Source organism: Furipterus horrens, unplaced genomic scaffold (assembly GCF_987537825.1).
Source record: "Furipterus horrens unplaced genomic scaffold, mFurHor1.1.pri manual_scaffold_1, whole genome shotgun sequence".
In the NCBI taxonomy this organism is placed as follows: domain Eukaryota; kingdom Metazoa; phylum Chordata; class Mammalia; order Chiroptera; family Furipteridae; genus Furipterus; species Furipterus horrens.
Genome location: NW_028327171.1, coordinates 137,219,418 through 137,240,700, shown reverse-complemented (window position 1 = coordinate 137,240,700; position 21,283 = coordinate 137,219,418). Strand labels below are relative to the sequence as shown.

At 32.5% G+C, this 21,283-nt stretch overlaps 1 protein-coding gene across 1 annotated transcript in view; it reads left to right on the top strand.

Moving 5' to 3' along the window:
- Positions 1-12,814, top strand: part of LRP1B (LDL receptor related protein 1B) — a 1,919,366-nt gene extending 1,906,552 nt beyond the window's left edge. The window contains exons 89-92 of the mRNA XM_090279551.1: positions 5,977-6,067; positions 7,417-7,561; positions 11,095-11,193; positions 12,536-12,814. Coding sequence (XP_090135677.1) covers positions 5,977-6,067; positions 7,417-7,561; positions 11,095-11,193; positions 12,536-12,676 — 476 coding nt within the window. The 3' untranslated portion in view covers positions 12,677-12,814. The remainder of the gene's footprint in view (positions 1-5,976; positions 6,068-7,416; positions 7,562-11,094; positions 11,194-12,535) is intronic.
- The last annotated feature ends 8,469 nt before the right edge of the window (positions 12,815-21,283 follow it).

The following is a 21,283-nucleotide window of genomic DNA, read 5'->3' as shown; positions in this document are numbered from 1 at the left end:
TATATACTCAGCATTTGTGGGACAGTAGAGACATTGTGTTTTACTGTAGTGACAACAGAGATATGGTATCTATTAGGGGTAATGCGTGTCTCCTCTCTTCCTGCTCTGTCCTTATCTCTTTTATGCCATCATGTTTTGAAACAGAAAAGAAATAATGTGATACCAATGAATCATAAATTTGAAAATATAGAGAGCTGAAAAATGCAACAAAATCATGCCTTTGTCCTAATTCTTCCAAAGCAAATATTTATCAAGGCTCTAAGTGCCCAGTACTGAATTAGATCCAGGAGAAATGTCAATGAGTAAGACAGACAGGGCCTCTTCTCAGGAAGCTGATGTTCTAGAGGGTAAACAGCCATAAAGCACAGAAGGGAACAAGCATAAACATTTATAAAATAACTGTGAGCTTTGATTAATTCTGCAAAGGAAGTCAAAAAGAGGCAACTATAGAAAATGGCATGGACAACTAACTTCAAGAGTCATTTATTTGAAGTGATGATACTTAAGCTGAGGCTTGAAGGGTTTAAATGAAGAGAGCCTCAGGGTGTTCAAAACAAACAGAATAGCACGTATAAAACCCAGGAATGGAAAAGAGAAACATTCAAGGGCCTGAGAGAAGACCAGGGTGCTGGCTGCAAGGGAACAAGAGGGGCAGTGGTACAAAGCGCAAATGAATATGCAGGACCGAGATGAGAGGTAGTCTCTTGAAGGTCGCTGAAAGGATCACCTTTACACTAAATTTGGAAGGTGAGATTTTCTTCCTGAATTTTTTAATTTTAGTGTATGTGCTGCTGAAACAAGAACTTCTTTATGCTTTTGAACATTACAATTTATTGAAGTACTTATGGAAAAAAAGCATCCTATTCAGAAGAAATATATAGATGCATTCACATTAATACGTATATGTAAATGTAAACTTAAGAGAATATGTAACATGCCTAAAGAGATTGGTTGTAATGCTATAACTTACATTTATATTTTCTTCTATAAATTTAACCAATAAACCAAAGGTTCTCTTATTTTAAATAAATCTCCATAACTCAACTTTTCTGGGTTCCCTCTTCTCTTGAAGGAACCATGTGTTCTTGGTGAGATGCTTGTTTTCTCTCCCTCTAGTTAACTCACTCTATGCTTACTATACATACCTTCTTCCTTAGCAATAAATAATTCCTTGACTCAGTTATCAGCTCTGTGTTGGTTACCCTTAAATTATTATCCTCAATCCTGTTTTATTTTTCCAGAGTTTGAGTCATATATCCTACTGCACATTGCTATATGTATATGTATATCAATATTTATATCTATATCCCATAAGACAGCCCTGGCTGGTTTGGCTTAGTGGATTGAGCGTCGGCCTGCGAGCTAAGTGTCGCTGGTTCGATCTTCCAGTCAGGGCACATCAGAGAAGGAAAACTCTGACTCCAAAAAACCTCCACTGCCTTGCGGCATACCTCTTCAGGGGAAAGGCTAAGGGAGTAAACCCCGACAGAAAATCCGGAGCCGGAGTCCCTAAGGCGGTTTGACATTGTAGTCAACACCGGCAACTCCTGCGGCGCACCTGAAGCCAAGCTGTATTGACTCCATGTTTCCCTTGGACCCTTCAGCTGCGAAGAGAGGGGGGGGTCTGCTGCATGGGCAACAGCAGACCCTCCATATCACCCTGCCCAGGCTCTGTAGCTTCAGCTTCACTGGAGAGGACACTTCAGCGTCGTCGTAAGATGTCGATTCAACACAGGAGGAGACAGATACTGTGTCACTCCCGAGTCGGACTGCACAGCCATTCTCGGCGGTGCAGATAGACTCTTAAGAAGCTACACCATCGTCTCTCAAGACGGACGGCTGCCGACGATCCCATAAGAGTTTCAGGCTCAGCATATCCAAAAATGATCTCTTCACCTTCCTCCACTCAACCAACAAATTTCGTGCACCTTGTTTAGCCTGAATGGCTAAAAAGTAATCTATGTGTTTACCTAAGAAACACTTAAGTGCTGCTCTTAATCTTTCTTCTCTTTCAAGTCAAGTCAAACATATACAGTAATGTTAGTTCTGAAATTTTCTTCAACCTCACTTTAAAAAAAATATTACAGTGCCCAGCTCATTGACATGGCTTATCCAGCCCTTCAGAGCCTCGCCTTTGCCGTCCGCTGTGGCCCACCACGTCTCCCACCACTCTTCTGCACTTTAGCCAGACTGTTGTTCTGTAATCTTTTCTCCTCCAGGACTTCACATTTCTCTTTCTAGGTTAATCCAATATATCCTCCTCTCATCAACCTCCATTCTCTTTGATGAGAATAAGAAGCTTACCCCACAGGTCTCAGAGGCATAGCAGTCCTCCCCTCTCCCAGATCTAGTTGGATACACATCTTTAAATTTCAGAGCAGTGCAGTTTTCCTGAGGTAGTGCTTATCACACCATGTTAAATAACCCATTTCTTTGTCATCTTTTAATATACACCAAACCATGTGAGAACAGGGGCATTTGTATCTCCATTGCAAAGTAGAGTACATGGTGAGTGTGTTGGGGCATAGCAACACTTAAAATATATGTGCTAAATAACAATCAAATACAGAGTTCCTGTGATATTCTAGGAACGGTGCTATCTGCAAAACAAAGAGAGATACAAGTTTTTGCCCTCAAATCATAATAAATTGATTACTACTGTACATTGTGAAAAGTACAGAACAGAAGCATACACAGAGTGCTATGGCTATATATATATGATATATATATAATTTATTGATTGATTTGAGAGAGAGAGATAGAGAGAAAAATATTGATTTGTTGTTCCACTCTTTTATGCATTCATTGGTTGAATCTTATATGTGCCCTACTAGAGATCAAACTCACAAACTTGGCATTATTGGGACAACACTCTAAGTAACTGAGCTACCCAGCCAAGGCTGAAATATGTATTTTTAATGAATTAATAAACCTGTATGTAGCACTTTCTATGAAATAGACAATCTTATTTACATGACTATGAAGTAGATATTAATGATGACACTCATGTTAGGTATGTTTAAACTGAAACAAGGATAAACAATCTTCCCAAGGACATGTTAGTAATCTAAGGGTTGAACAGAGTTAGCCTGGCTCCTGAGTTTATTATCCCAGCTGTTATGCTATGCTGCCTCCCTCATGTTAAACATCATTTAACAATATTTTTTTCTAATGGAAAAGTGTTATATAATGAGGCTTCAGAACAACTTGGCCAAGAAAGACTTGCTCTATTTTATGTAAGAAGGTCTTTTAGAATCCTCTCAACCCTTAGCAAGTATAGCATGTACTTTTCAACATGATTTTAGAAAATCAATCAATAATATAATATTAAAAAATCTCCTGAATTATGATTTTCATATGTTGCAATATATTTACTGCTATATATTCTACTTGGAAAAATATACCTATTTTGATAAAAACTGATCTTATGAGCCTAAAAATACATGTGGTTACCAACTATTTTCATCAATATCACTTATTTTACCTTTTTTATAACTTGCCAAACTATATCTGCATTATTTATTGGATATGTTAAGCATTATTGCTGTTACCTTGATTGGTTATATAAGTATATTTGAAATCTAGACACTTAAACAAAATGCTGTAATGTGAGAGATTGGAACTGCCATCTGTGATGAGAGAAAAACAAAGTTTTTTTTGTTTTCTAGCATGCATCATTAACATTTCTACCTTGAATAAAAAACCTTACATAAAATCTAATTTTCTAAATTATATACAATTGCAGGGGAAAGTAACAACACAAATATTGGTGTTTAATACATACCAATATATACAAGTTTTAGCTGAAAAGAAAAGATAAGAAGGGGGATAAGTAAGGGAAAGGTTTAGTCAAAGAACGTGTATAAATGACTCTTAGACATGGACAATGGGGGGGATATGATTGTGGGAGAAGGGGTGGTCTGGGTGGAGGGGAGCAATGGGGGAAAATGGGACAACTGCAATTGAAAAACAAAAAAATAAAAATAAAAAATAAAAAATAAAAATAAATGATAGCATCGCTGAAAAAAAAAAGATAAGTAATGAAGTAAGGATGTCTATAAAGTTGTTATCAAGCAGTTAGTCATTGTTTATGAAGAAACCAGTTCTTCACTGGTATTTAAAATTTGTGAGCAAATGTGCCAGATTCTCTACATTTATTAATTAATAATAAGTTACACACTCATATAAAGTTCACTGTCCCAAAACCAAGTTTACTTTCCTAAAACCATATAATATCAAACTTCCTAAGTTGTGTAGTCCTGGTAACAACATGAAAAAATATTATGAGCTTTTCATAAACTAAAGAAGGCAATATATAAATTTTTGAAGATTCAAATTGAAATCTTATACATGACATTTCTTTAATAAAGTTGTTTTTTTGTTGTTGTTTTTGTATTTTGGTTAGTAATCTCTACTATGCACTATGCCACATGTATGTTTTTCTGGCTATAGCTATTCAAATTCATCTATACTTTTATTTTAAAATCTTTAAGCAACTGCTTATTTTGCTTAGTATTACCATTCATTTCTGCCACAATATTTTACATGCACATGTATTTACAAAGGAAATTAAAATATTTAATAATTCTTAAAAATTTTTTCCTGAACCATTCAAGATTCCCACATTGAATTTCAATTAGCTTTCGCATTGCTTTTTGTCTTAGTTTAACCAGTGACTAGGATGTCTTGAGTGAATCAACAAAATGCTTTTTTCAAAATAAACAAAACCTTTGTCCCATGGGCACTAAGTATCTGTTAAAACGGTTAACATTAGATATTTGAGAGAAGTACTTAATACTACCTTGTGATCAGCAGCACATGCATTCAGTTCTCTTCCTGAATAAGTGACTTCCAACCCCAGGTGTATCCTCCTGTGGATTACAGTATAATCAAGTGCTGTGTTCTGCCTCCTAAGCAGAAAAAAAAAATTGATTGCTCTTATTGCTAACCTAGAAATGAAATAGAGGGCAACAATTCTCAGTTTGCTTCTCCCCTATGTTCAGATACATAAAAACTAATAGTCAATTAATCTGACCACTTTTGAGAAATATTATATAAATATTTTACTCCATTTTGAAGGTAGGTGACATGACCTAAGATCATTCTTGTAAGTACACATACACAGAGAAAGGGAGGGTCATTTGTAACATAAACCAAACCCCCCAGATATATTTTGCTGAAACTATTCTGAACATGAAAGTTGAGAAAGAGAACCCCCTTTGTCCCCCAATTTTGTTGAATTAAGCTAACACCTATGTGTGGTAGGTCTTCTTGTCTCTGTTTTATTGGTTAAGAACATGAGTCTAAATAATGTTTTACTGTTTTAAAATTTTACTTATTTAATATCATATTTAAAAATACTTTTATGTATCATTTAATATTTCAATGACTAAATACTATTCAGCATGTCAAGCCTCAAATTTTAAATTACCTATCCAAGGTCTCACTTCACATAAGTTGTGAAACTGATATTTAGGTCTGTGTCACCCAAATCTAGTGCTGATGTCCCTTTTGTTTTGCCAGGCTGCCATCTAACTTGTCACATGTACTTTTGGCCAGAGAGTATTTAAAGTTGGAGAAATAAAACTAAGAGTGAAAATATCATTAGTGAAATTGTGTAAATATGTGTTCAGTCAAAGTTGAGGTACAAGGAGTTACCAGCGTGTACTTACATCATTGCAAGGACATTGTGTGCTGTGAATCTGACTCAGACTGACAAAGAACTCAGTATTTCTAACCTCAAGACATTTACCTGCAATATAAAAGTAAATAATATCTAAAGAAGCATTTCCAGCAGATCAAGTATTTAATGAGAAAGTGATGTTTTGGTAATATACTTCTGAACTAAAAATATATGTATTTGGCCTAAGTTTTACTTTTATTATATCAATTGTGAATGATTTGGTGTAAGAAATTATATAATTATGTCAGTCTATTTTATTTGTGTGTTTATCTATCTACTCATTTCTTTTTCAGGGAGCATTGCCATCATAGTGCCTCTTGTCCTCCTGGTGACTTTGATAACCACCTTAGTAATTGGATTAGTGCTTTGTAAAAGAAAAAGAAGGTAAGATGCAAGGTTCTAGACTAGCAATAAATAATTCGATTACACAAATAGTTACAGAAACATAGATTTTTGTTTAAATTTCTTATGACATGAATTATTTTATCTGAATTTTTATATTTTTAAAACCATTTTATCTCTCTACTTCATTTTGAGTGATTATAATTCAGACAATCCTTCCCCCATTTTAAGTTGATGAAATGTTTCCATTCATATACAGTAGTCCCTCTCTATATCACGGTTCACTTATCACAGCCTCACTGTATCATGGGATTTTTAAAAATATTATATTTAATTATTTATTGTGGATTTTTGCTATATCACGGGATTTGGCAGTACTGTATGCATATGCTGTTAAAGTTATTTAGGTTTAAGAGTGAAGATTATGTTTAAGAACATATGTAGTGTTTATAAAAGTGTGGAAAAGGTTAATAAGGGACTGGGAATGGTTTAGAAGTGTGTGGGAAGGGTTTATAAAGCCTTAAAATATATATAAATACTAAAATAAATGTAAGGTTCCTACTTCGCGGATTTTCACCTATCGCAGGGGGGTCTAGAATGTAATACCTGTGATAAGTGAGTGAATACTGTATTCTAACAAAACTAACAAGGGTAAATATTGATTAAAATTTTAATAGATTTTATATATGTGGTAGTTTGTTTTTTTCTTGAAACTTCAAGAGTATCTGAAAAGGATCTTATTATAGCGCTGCGTAAAATTAGTAATATAAATACAATGATACTGAATATGTATTATATATAAGAAATTGTGCTTTTAGTTCAAAATTGTGCATTTGTTTATTTTATATATTATTGGAAGTATCATTATTTTGGTTTATATGAATATGGAGGTATAACTTTCCAGAAAGAGTGCATTGCCTGTGGTAATCATCCAAAACCAAGAGTGTGTGAGTCAGTTTTTGAATTACGTAAAAGATGCTTTTACCCATGTGACTTGAGGGTTGAAAACAATCTATTTCAAAGTTTCTTTATTACTATTTTTTAGGGAATGTTTTCAGTAAAATACGGGAAAAGTAGACTTTTAAAAAATAATTGATTAATTTATTAGTGAATATTCAGTTTCAACTAATGTGAAATTAGTATTTTGAAGGAATACATTCCAAGGGCATTTTTTATTTTTCAATCAAATTAAAATAATGATAATAATCTAAATAATTTGGAAAAATAACATCACAGTAAGATATTTTTGTTCCTCTGTGATGTAATTTTAAATGTTTTATTTATAAACTTACTATTAGTTATATTAAAATAAGTCAATAAATCTACAAATGCTTCATACACTATGATTGTGACATTTAAACTCACACATAAATAATGTTCACATATTCTAGGACAAAAACTATTAGAAGACAACCTATTATCAATGGAGGAATAAATGTAGAGATTGGCAATCCATCTTATAACATGTATGAGGTGGATCATGATCACAACGATGGAGGTCTTTTAGATCCTGGTTTTATGATAGATCCAACAAAGGTAAGATGATGGATAGTGACCACAGACATTCCAAAGTCACATCGCTATAATATGGTTCTAAATTTCATCAGCGTTTATTTTATCTGAAGTTATAATGAAGAACTTTAGAATGCATTAAATGTTATTGTCTCTTCTAAAGAAAAAATGAAATTATGGACTGTATTCACCTGAAGCATGAAGTTAACATGTTTGGGAAAATATATATTTATTTACTTAATTTACAACCATGTATAGTTTACTTAAAATAATATCTCATTCATATGTGTTGAGGTGCCAGCATATATAAATATCTAGCTTAGTGTAAAAATACTGTCTGAAATATGTTAATAATAAAAGAGTACAGTATTTTATTGTCAAAAGAAGTACTTTATTTCCAATAATGTTTAATTGAAGAGTAAACTAAGCTTTGTCCATGGATTTATTTAAAACCAAATCACTTTTAAAAATATTTTTCTGTGTGCTGTAATATAGTTGGTGTTGCTTTGAGACATGTCTTTGCTACATATAGCCTAAAAAGTTACAGCATTTCTTTAAAGTTTCTGTTAGTTCTTATTACTGTATGCTCATATTGACACCTTAAAGAGCAATAAATGATAGAATGTCCAGATAAACTTGCAAAGATTCACTTCACTGTATTATCTGAATATTTTATTTTACAGAGTATTTTCCTATGAATTAATAACATCAAGCTGATATTATGAATATTTTTTCTTAACTTATTCATTCATTTATTGAATATTTTCTGAATAAAGGTATATGTCCAAAATACATATTTATATTACTAATAATCACAGTGACCAATCTATGTCCAAATGGTTTTACACGCATAGTAACAGCTAATCTCAAAGAAGTTGAATTAGGTCCCTTACATTTAGGAAAGAACTAACACCTATCCTCCTCAGACTATTCCAAAAGATACAAGAAGAGGGAAGACTGCCAAACTCATTCTATGAAGCCAGTATAACCCTAATTCCAAAACCAGGTCAAGACACAACAAAGAAAGAAAACTACAGGCCAATATCGCAGATGAACATAGATGCTAAAATCCTCAACAAAATATTGGCAAACCGGATCCAGCAACACATTAGAAAGATCATACACCACGATCAAGTAGGATTCATCCCAGGGATGCAAGGATGGTTTAATATTCGCAAATCAATAAACGTAATACACCACATAAACAAAATGAAAGACAAAAACCACATGATAATATCAATAGATGCAGAAAAAGCATTTGATAAAGTACAACACCCATTTATGATAAAAACTCTCAGCAAAATGGGAATAGACGGAGCATACATCAACATAATAAAGGCCATATATGAGAAACCTGAAGCAAACATCATACTCAATGGGCAAAAACTGAGAGCATTCCCCCTGAGATCAGGAACAAGACAAGGATGTCCACTCTCTCCACTCCTATTCAACATAGTCTTGGAAGTTCTAGCCACCGCAATCAGACAAGAAAGAGAAATAAAAAGCATCCAAATTGGAAAAGAGGAAGTAAAACTGTCATTATTTGCAGATGACATGATAGTGTACATAGAAAACCCTATAGACTCCACAAAAAAACTACTCAACCTAATAAGTGAATTCGGCAAAATAGCGGGATACATTTAATCTAGTTCTGAATCCATTTAATATAATTCCTAATCTAAGCCTGAAATTGATGGTCAGGTATTCATTTCTTTGAAAAGAAATCAATCATTATTGCATAGATATATTTTATTTCACTATCAAAAGATATTATAGTTATTTTTTCTTATTTAAAAATAATTTTATAGTTAGTATTTATTAATCAGTACCCAACTTTTACATTTGAAATTATTCATGAGATAAATTCTTATAATCTACGTACCGATTTCTACTTGAAATAGAAAAACTATATATACTGAACACATTGCTATTTTATAATTTATTTACCTATGAAGGAGAAAGACATCTTAAATAATAGACTATTTATATTCTTTGAATTTTTCTTAAGAATAAGAATACAGTACCTGTAAGTATAATACAAATGAATGAGACCACATCAAAGCACACTTTTCATAAGAAGGAAACTTCTCATTTTCCCCATCGTTTTTATTTCTTGTGATAGAATTAAGCCAATTTAGGACACTTCAAAAAACTAGCTTTTAGTGTTCCATTTAAAAATGTCTCCACATTTACTCCAGGAAAATAAAACCATGCTTCAGTGCCCCTCAAATATATTTTAATGTACTTAGCACATAATAATAAATATGTATTTAATGATTAGCTGAATGATGGACCAAAATTATATTAAATGTAACTATATGGTTGGTCCTTGCTGACTCCTGATGTTTGAAATATAAATATGAATTGTTGCCCAAGAAGGAGCTGCAGAAAACGCAGGCAGTCCTAATAAGCATAAGCAAATTTGAAAAGCAGTGGGTCATACCAAAGCAACCTTGTGGATGAAATGTTTTTCATAGAATGTTCACTGTGCTCAGATGGTCTGATATATTCATGATGTAACCAAATATATATAAATTGCATTGTACATAAAGAATATTTTTGTAGAACAGTCATTTTTATTGTTTTAAAAGTGGATAAAATTTTTACTTTAATGATACCTTACAATCAAAAGAAATAAAATACTTAATAATGTTAATTTTAAAAGATTTGCCTGTAGATGCCTCAAGAGTATAATTTGAAGAATTCAAGAGAGGGAAATTAATATTTACTGGTTTTATCTCTAAGTTCAACTCAGTCATTTTTTAGATTGGTTTAAATATCTTCTAAATGAGACTGTTGTGGAAGAAATTAAGAGGCAATACTAACCTAATTTTATGTTTAAAATCTTTTCCTGAGACCCGTGACCTCGTCCCAAATTTTGTGATCATTTACTGTTAAGAGTTGAGAATTAGGATTTTTTAAATATCTATATTTTTTAATATTTTATATTCTTCAAATTTTCATCTAGTTTTTTTTTCTTGTGGGTCAAAAATAAATTCTCAGTTATGAATATGAGTGTACCAGATTGGCTAATTCTGCTTTTAGCTCCCAAAAAGTCTAAAATCAATACTCTTGCATGAAGACTTAGGGAGCCAATTTAATTGCTAGTTAATCTGTTTTAGACTGGAGAGTCATATTTCCAAAAATACAGATGTTTGTATTATGCGCTAGCAAACTTAGAATTTTTCCCATAAAAATATAGTGATGATGAATCTTTAATTAGAAGCTGTCAGATATTTGAGGGTCAGAATGGGCTACTGTCAGAGATTTTCAAAGTGACCAAACCTGAACTTGGGGGGAGGCTGGTGTATTTTTCACAGTACTGTTAGCAAAGATATGATTTCATTGTGGAGGATAAAGTTTAATTAAGCTGGACATAATAGAAATATCAACCTATGAAGCAAGTATTTGATATTGATAGTTCTTAAGTTATTAATGCTACCATGAATACATGGGTTAAAGAGTATACTTTATGTTATTTTTATGACAACATGAATTTATGTCAATGAAAGAACTCCATATTAGATCAGAAACTAAAATTCTCTGTTTTCCTACAGGCCAGGTATATAGGGGGCATGTCTGGTGCTTTCAAGCTTCCACATACAGCGCCGCCCATCTACCTAAACTCTGATTTGAAAGGACCACTAACTGCTGGGGTGAGAGAAGAAATATCATTATTTCAGATTTATTCCACCACAGAACCCTTCATAATCAAAGATGATTACTTTATTTAGATAGAGACTGGCCCTTAATTGAATTTGAAAACAGCATTAAAATTGGGGGATTATGTTATGTGTCCTTCCTGTGCAAAATTATATATGAGACATGTTATCATTTTAGGCAAGCTATTAAGTAGAAATGTTTCTTCTGCTGAGTTTGAACATGTTACAGCCCTTGAATAGCAAACTTGAGTCTTTGCTGTTCTTAGAAATCTCTAGCCAGAAATTTAAACTGAATAATTTAAACTTGAATTTGTTTTTATATACTTTCTATTAGGATGCTTCATTTAATATATACAAATTTGATGTCCAGTTAAATAAAAATTTGCTAAAAAGAAGTCCTCATATTGAAAAATTAGAAATGGTCTAATGAAACTATTCTTCATCTTTTTTAATTAAGTAACTAGTTTCTAGAGGAAGATATTCTGTCTAAAGTTACATAGTTTGTATTAGAAAAGGGATAAAATAAGGCTACCAAGTCTCCCAATCAACTGTTTTTCATTACCATTTTATTATGTTTGTCTCAATTGCATTGCTCAAAGATTATAATGCTTTTTGTTGTAACTAAGATTTAATGCTCTGCTTTTGGAAAGACAAAAAGACTAAAACAGTAAGCAATGATTTATTCTGTTAAGTTGCAATTAGTAAAATAATAAACATTTGTGTATGTTTTTTCAAATGAAAGAGATCATTTCTGTGTGATTCAATTCTACTTCAAAATGCTTTAAGTATCTATGCAACCGAAGATGACTGGGTACTCCACAAATTGTTGGAAGAATTCCAAAATATTTCCAGTGATGAGTACATAGAGGTTGTCTGAAGCAAAAATATTGTCTACTGCACCAATGTATTTTCATTTTTATGTTTTCTTGCTTTTAACTTCATGATGAACAACTATAAGCACTGAACAATTAAATGACTTTCTGTAAATGCATCTTTCCTAACACTGCAATAGCAAAGAGGGAAAACATATGGACTGGCAACAACACATTGGTTTAATGTTTTATGCTTTTAAATAAAGTCTCAGTCAATAAAGTTTTCATGAATATTTCTTTGGTATTTTAGGTAAAATCCTGTTAGGTTCACAAATTACTTGAAAAACATACAATTATGGTTTTAACTAATATCATGGTAAAGTCAACTAAAGCCTATAAACAGAATTTAAATTACATGTAAATCCTTACCAATTAGTAAATTAAATATGGGTAGCATTAAAGATAAGCATCCTAGAAAATAACTAATTAATGTAATAAAGTTATATTTATTTTTTCTCCTTCAGCCAACAAATTACTCCAATCCAGTGTATGCAAAATTATATATGGATGGGCAAAACTGTCGAAACTCCTTAGGAAGTGTTGATGAAAGGAAAGAACTGCTTCCAAAGAAAATAGAAATTGGGATACGAGAGACAGTGGCATAATCAGCGATACCTTTTATATACTGTAAAATGTGTAAAATGTAAGGATTACTTTTGTATGTTCCAACAGTATTATAATTGTTTTAGCATCAGCATTACCTTTTTCTTTATTTTTTCCCTGGTTAATTTCTGAGTTTTATTTTTTGCTGATGACTATTGATTGACCATTTGTATGGTATTTTTATGAAAAAGAACTGCACTACAATTTACAATGATGCTGCTGATACGACACCCCTTTGAATTTGTTAAAATTAAAAACAACACATTCCTTTGTAGTGTGAATATGAGCAATCTATTTTATATGAACTTTTTTGGTTTTACTTAATCAATAAAGAGAATCTGTGTGCTTTTTCATTATATTGTTTGAAAGCTGTAATACAATATTGTTTTACTCTTATGTTTCAATTGGTGAAAGAATGATTGAATGGTCAACTCTCTTCTTTGCTCCCATTAAGATCGATTCCAACTGCTAATAATATATAGCCCTCACAAATTCAGCATCTCCTGCTTTGAAATTAGCCTTAGATTGCCAAGTGATAGATGAGAATTTTGAGGAAATCTTTAAAAATATATAAAATGAATAATTTGTATGAACACATATGACTACATTTTCCAAAATTTAGTGGACTGTATGTGATATACTAAACATATGCACCCTGCGAATAATAGTTATATATAGATGGTAGAACATAGCAAAAATATAACTGAAAGTGGAAAGACCACATTGCTATGGGATAAGACCTTTTGTTCTTCATCAGTAAACAGCCAGCCTAGAGCACAACAGGGCATTGGGTACTCATGTCTTAGAAATTTCTTCCCAATCATGTGCATTTTGTGGAAGTATTAACCCAACCCCTTACCACAAGGAACACTAAAGAATAATATATAAGCACACAAATTGATAACAGAATTTCAATTATGTGAATGTGTTTTCTTTACTAGGACAAAAGGAAGAGGCAAAACAGTCATTATGGTGTAGAATAATTGGTAAATATTTTCAACATACAATTAGACTAATACATTATTTTCCATATTGAAAATATATCCTTAAAGGACCTCCCCAAGTTATAGAATAATTATCTGCCCGTAATCAAAGGTGGAGAGTATAAATGCTGACCAATTACTCTGGTACTCTGGTTTCTTTTTATTATGCAAAACACATGGCTCATTCACTTGTTTGTTTGTTTTCAGTTTTTATTGAAACAAGTACAATTTATTTAAGTTGAATAAAAAAGGATACCATTTTTGTAAAAATATCTTTAAAGGCACAAAAGATTTATTCACAAGGTATGGAGGGCTTTTTGTTCCTCTGGTAGACATGACTGACTTTTAGCTGTCATAATATGTTAACCTAACAGATGAAATATGTTTGTGGTTGCTCTTTATCCCTTTGTACAAGCATTAAAAATACTGCTGTTTTATAAAGAGACTTTTTGTTGTACTATGTGCATGCATACTACCTATTTCTAAACTTTGCCATATTGAGGCCTTTATAAACTATTGATTTATGTAATACTAGTGCAATTTTGCTTGAACAATGTTATGCATATCATAAACTTTTTCAGGTTCTTGTTTAAGTACATTTTTTAAATTGAACAGTATTTTTCATTTTGGTTATAATAGTCATTTTGCCTATGTTTCTACAATGAAGTGTTAAATACTTTATAAAAAATTGTTGACTGACTTATTTAAATGAAATTCTATGTATTTAAGTATTTGTGTTGGGTAGTTTTTAAAAATAACAAAATTCCTATCTTTATAGACTTTAATATTCCTAGAAAACTATTTTAGTACACGTGAGACATAATTGTTTTATATCCTTAGAACACACTCTCTGGGGTAGGATTGATTTCATTGCATCATTTGTAAATGCACGATAGAAAAGACATTTTCCCTCTTCTTGATTCAGAAATATTTCACTTACTTTTTCCTTTTCTCCTGCCTTACATTGTTCATCATAGGCTCTATGTTGTAATAGAAAGATAGGTTATGTACAGGGTCAATGATAATTGTGTTGAAATAATGCAAAGCTCTTTGTACCCCTTTAATTTCTCAAAAAGTATTCTTTGTGGAACACTAGATTCCACTAGGTGTTGTTTAAATGTTTACTTGTAAGTGGAATGATTATTGGTATAGCTACTTGGAGTTTCAGACTAGAGATGCACACAAAAGAGGGTCTGATTTACTGGTGCTACCACTGAGTCATATTCTCTGGAGGGGCCTCTTTACATCAGAGCTTTATCATTGTAACTGAAATTTGTATTTGAAAGAAAGAGCCCACATATTTGAATGACCTTGATACAACTAATATTAGTATAAATAACTAGCAAATTATGTGTGATAGACAACAAACCAACTAAGACTCAGCAGCTGGCATCAATGACCTGTATTCTCACTGGGGAACTGTTTAAAGCCGTAGAGAGCTAAGAAAATGCAGGGTGTGCTTTTTAACCCCTAGGCCCTATTTACATTGCTATATTCCTTAGCTCCACATTATGCTTCACCGCCTCAGGCTAGTTCAGTTAAGTCCACATCAGAGTCCACAGCCTTTCTATTCACAACTGATTTGCATTTAGTCTTTATAAGACAAAGACACTATTGCAATATCCATCCAGTTTACTTCTATCGTTCTAGTGCTTTCTATTTCAAGTTTACTTTGCAAAAACCTATATAAATGCTAAAAATTTAGGTGCATAATTCTCCTCCACACCTATCATCTTTTATAAATTCCATCACCAAAATACTCAATAAAATATTTCTTCAAGTTTCGATGGACATATTTTCAAAAAATTAATGTCTCCTGGTAAACTCTCCTCTTTACCCAAGTGCCTTTTAATCCAAAGGAGGGCTCTTCAACCTTTTAACATTCTGGGCCAAGTAATTCTTTGTTGTCTTTTATAGGGGAGGATGCTTAGCAGAATCCCTTGCCTCTATCCATTAGCTACTGTTAGCACCACCCAGAGACGAAACAACCAAATCCATCCACAGACATTGCCGAAGGTCCTTTGGAGAATAAAATCACTGTTACTAAGAACTACTGATCTAGGGCTATATTCTACCTTTCAATGTTAAATGGCAGTCAGCTGAGTCAAAAAGAGCCCCCACCCAATTGTCAGTTTTGATTTTAATTCTTTCATGATGATGATTCTTAAGTTACATAGAAATTAGGTAATAGTAAAGTGCTTATGTAATAAAAGAAATGTGATTACTAAGGAAAATATTTCATTTAGAAACTGACACAGTTTTGTATAAATTGGGCCATTTTCATTTATATAATTCTGTTTTATTTGTGGCCATTTTATGTCATCCCATTTTTTGTTTTGTATTTGATTATATACATGCTTAATTGGTTGGTTCTTGAGGTTGAGATTTAAGGTTTGACTTTTCTTCTAGGAATGTTACCTTCCATTTTTATAATGACTCAGATATGAGCACATTCAATACTCATTACATCTTATGGCTATTAAAATGAACTAGTATAGTATCAAAATGCCCATAACTTCCATATCCCTAATAGGGAATATTGGTAGATGTGATAAAGGAAATAGAAAAAAATATATGTATTGCTAATTTTTCTTTATCCTCTCTCATCTTCATATCTTCATATGGATACTCTGGATGTAAAAATCTTACTTATCTCTAAAAATACATTATAATACTATTTACAGATTCAACTCTTTCATGTACCTTTACTTAAGAGCTTAAAATGTAGAAGACTATGAATCATGGAGTCGAGGAAAACATAGCTAACCACTTTTTGAAAGCAGTTTTTTTTTTATTTTATGCCCAATTCTAGTTATTGTCAGTTTATCTAAAGATAATTTTATCAGTATCAGATGACATATTTAAATTTAATTTAGATTAGAGTCATTATTTAAACAAGAAGCCTTGCCTTGACCAGGCAGTTCAGTTAATTAGAGCATTATCCTGATACACCAATGAAGTAACCAATGAATGCATTAATAAGTATAATAAATCAGATTGATCTCTCTCTCTCTCTCTCTCTCTCTCTCTCTCTCAAATCAATAAATTAAATAGTAAATAAATAAATAGCATTGAATTGTGATTTGTAGTTAAAAGACTCAAGCATTTTTTTGTGAAGATGATAACCAGGTAATACAGCACAAAAAAATTATTTTTTCTTATATTATGAATAGGAGAAAATCAACAACAAAATGATCCAAAAGTGCTTCATTTTATAGTTCTGCTACCAAATGAATTGCTAACTTAACATTTCCAGAACATTAATGCATCCAGAAAAATATAAAGATAACTAAAACTACACAGAACCAGTATTATCTAGAAAAACATTTACTTTTAATATCCTCATATCCAAAAGGCCCAGGAATAATGTACTTCTAGTCTAAAAGGAGAGAGGGAAATGAAATGCATTATCTGGTTTAAATTTTCTATTAGATATCATACTTAAGTGGCTGCAATTTATTCTAAAAAATAGTTTCTAGTGAATCCCATTTTTTTAATCCAAAGTAATCAAAAATCAAAAGAGAAATTGGTACTAACGATGGCCTATTTGATAAAGTCTATGCTTAAAATGTGTTCATTCTCTTTGATGGATAGTGTGCTCCTTCAGCATGTGGTTTATATCAGTGAATTTCAGCAATGCAGTACTGATACTTTAGCCATTTGTTCACTCCAAGATAATTTTTCAACTGTAGTTTCTCCTCAAGTTTTAATACATAAATTATAAGCCTCCTGATGCAACATGATTTTCTGCTTATTTATGATGTAGTGACTTGACAAGCCAATAATATGTGCTCTACCCTTTCACAATATAATATCAATAGTAAAAAGCATATACATCTTATTAAAGTAATAGAAAAATTTATAAGTGAAAAGTTATTTTTCATACACAGTATAAACTGTAAAATGCAGTTGAGAATAAAATTTAGGAGTTTGAAATATAAAGCTGTTTATGAAGATACTTAAAAATATATATGGAGTTAAAGTTTAGAGTGACTTTACTGATGAGACACATTTCTCGGTGAACGATGTCAAAAGTTAGGCAGGAAGGGAATAATTGGATAATGAGATTTCCGGCTGGAGTAACTTCCATCGCAGCAGTGTAAAATTGTCAGTTGTATATAAAGACACGACAGTAACACCCTCACACTCACATATTCTCACACACTACTTTTAATGATTTGCTGATTGTGAAGATGACATTTCTCTCCTATTTTACCTGAAATGAAATCATGTTTAGCTTCTTTGGCTTATAATTTCAGAAATCACTACCCTTATCCAAGGGGAAATCCATTCTTAGTATTATTTCTATATATAAAATCATATCTACTCAAAGTGGAATTACAGGAAACCAATATTCTTTTTTTGTCATGTTATATTCCTTATTTTACTGTAAAAATATAATAATTTTAGAAAACATCATTTTATATCATTTTAATATATATTTTTTTAAATTTTTTTCCTACATTCCTGAAAGATTTTTAAATTCCTGGTCTGCATTTCTTATTTAATTTTTACCCCTGCAGACTCAATTGAGTTTGTACCCGTGTATTTGTGCATGCATTTATGCATGCATATCCTGCAGGGATGAGTTCTTCCTTATCTTAGTTTCTTTTTTAACATAGTTTTTTCTTTTTTCTGTTTAGTGATTTTTCTTCAAATAGTTTTCTGCTGAAGTGTCAGTATTTTGTTTCTGTTTCCTACTCAAAATACTAATTTTCTAAAGTTCTCCTTTTTTGCAACAATTTTATAAAACTAGAGAATGATGCCCTCATGACCTTGTCCTGTGAAACTTTAAAAACTTAATCCAAGGTGTTTTTTTAATGTTTCCTTTTCCATTGACTAATGCTTAATTACAGAGAAAACACTGTAGTTCCAGTGTTTTGCAGCAGATAAGGTATACAAAATTTATTTTTCCCCTCTTTCTATGACTTCTATGCCTCTAAATATCTTTTTAGGTCTATAACTCCTGGTCCATTTCTCCTTCGTATCTCCTACTGAGTCTCTTCTAGAACACAGTATAATTATTTTTATTTTTATATATCTTTATTTACTCGAACAATGAAATAAAGAAATTCATAAAATGCTAGTGCTTTTTATATCCCATAGTACTGGGTTCTTCCTGTAAGTCACATCTACCTGCATCCCCAAATACCTGGTTCTATGTTGTGTTCCATGTCTTTATTAGGACACTGCCAGGCTTCTTTAGTGATCCAACACTTCCCTTTTTGAAAGTTGTCCCACATGTCTGTTTATTTTCTGGCATCATTCTTTCAAAGGATGATACATACCTCAAGGTGCGTTGACTGTGCAATAGAAGAATGGCTTCCCAATCCTTTGTCTTATTCGGATTCCAGGATTTTGTGTCCTGATACAGACAATGTGGAAAACACAATTCTTTCTCTTTTTCTTTTCTTTTTCTTTTTACTAGGCAGAAACTCTGTTTTATTAGGGAAAACACTGGTAGATTATCAAATGCTTTTGTTAGTTTGTTTGATTTACATAGCTCTATTTTACCCAAGAACTCTCAATGGCTTGTGTGTCATACCAATTTATCAATGCTTTGGACCTTCCTAAGTGTTTTAAAGATAATTTAAAATAGCTGAGTCAATGGATTATGTCAGATACCTTTTAAAGCCCTACCCTAACCCACGCACCTCAAAACCATTGTGACATCTCCCCATGCTTGTAATCTCTTTGAGTTATCCTTCTGTTGCTGTCTTCTGCCTCCATCCACAGAAAGAGCTTTGTGTTTATGGGCCATTGGGATTAGGTTTGGCAAATCTGAATAATATAGGATAGTTTTCTTATTTTAAGGCTTATAGCCTTAATTACAACTTCAAAGCCCCTTTTGTCACATAAAACAACATATTTATAAATGTCTGGAATTAGGGCAAATATATCTTTGGTGCAGAGCATAATTATTTGACCTATGATTCACTCTTGTTACTGCTCTGGGAACTTTTGAGTCAATACAAAAGGACTAGCTCAGATGTCCTTTCCATGATATTGAATAACTCCATGATCCATTCTTAAATGTGTTTCCCCTCACATCAACTAGGTCTTACAAATCACCCAAGCTACACTCTTAGCTGATATTGATTATTTGTCTGAAGATAAATGATACCAGGACAGGCTGTGCGGAGGACAAAGACCTCCTCAGGAACCCACCTGGTACTTAAACATGTTCAATATGGAGATGTGAAGATGTAAACGCACCATGGAGTGACTATTAACCAATACAAATTTTTTCATTCCATCTCTTAGCTAACTATCTGACTTTTTCTTCCTGTCTCTTTTGAAGGTCTCTAACAAACAAGCCCAAAGTTCTAAAAGCAATAATAAACTTCCTAATACCTACTTGTATGATTTTTTACTATTTACAGTTTTCTACACCTGTTCTTCTGATCACTGCTGAATATAAACTGGTTACATAAAACCTTTGTCTGAGGCTCTACTTTGGGAAATAAGAAGTGACCTTTCAAAGTTAAGCATCAAGAAAGTATTCTAAAACAATTTATCTGCCAATCCAGTATAATAAGGACTCCATTGTTGTGCTGGGGATAACTGAGGTGATAATTACCCTGACATTCTGTAACATCACTATTTCTAAGAGGCTCACTAGTGGGATGAGTTACTGGTAGAAGATGAAACATTGGTTTACGTGGTAGCTGTGGTCTTTGAACAATATGGGAACTACAGTAATTAAAAATATTATATTGTTGGGTGACATATTTAAGCCTTAAAAAATAAAATAGTTGGCTCAGGTTAGCCAGCAATCAACTCAAAGTGCACTGTATAGATCAGACAGCCAAACTGGAAACAATTAAAAACTTCACTACCTCCTGCAGCTTCAGACAAACTATATGGAACATTAGACCCAGAATTTATTTCAAATGAAGTAGAGCTACAAAGGAGGTATTCTGGCATGTACTTGACTTGTCTCACAGCTAATATCAGTGACTTTCCAGAAAGAGAATTGGGAATACTTGCATGGACAAGTATGAAAATTTCACACCCACAAATTTCTCTGAAACACCTAGATTGACAGAAAAAGTCATTTTATCCTCATGGAAAACCACTTGTCTTTGCCTAGAGATTGTAAAGATCTCATCTGAGAAAGATGCCTTCCAGCGTGATACTTGTCCTCCCCTAGGTTGTTCCCATCTCATTGTCTCCCAACCAGTAACCAGGTCCAACAAACTCAATTAAGGAACCACAGTCCCTGCTTCAGAAAGAATAGGAAAACCTGATTAATATGAATGGGAGCATATTCAAGAATGGATTATGAAGAAGTTGAACCACCAAGGAAGAAAATAAGGAGTAATTTGTTTAGCATTATGGTAAGAGCATCTGTAACTAGTTATGTGTACTATTGAGACAGATTTTTAAAGCATGGTAAAAAAATATGATTGTCCTCAATAAGTGAGGTAGAGATGCTGAATTGTCTTAACATACTTTCATGGGCAGAAGGCTCAAGGAGGTGGGTAGAAATGTTGGATCAAATCTTTTGCATATTAAGATTTAGTATACAGACTAACCACATTTTATTTCAAGTCCAAGAGGACACTCTTCAGAAGGTAATAAAGGATTCACCTGTAGAGGGCAACTTAAAACTTCTGTAGGCAG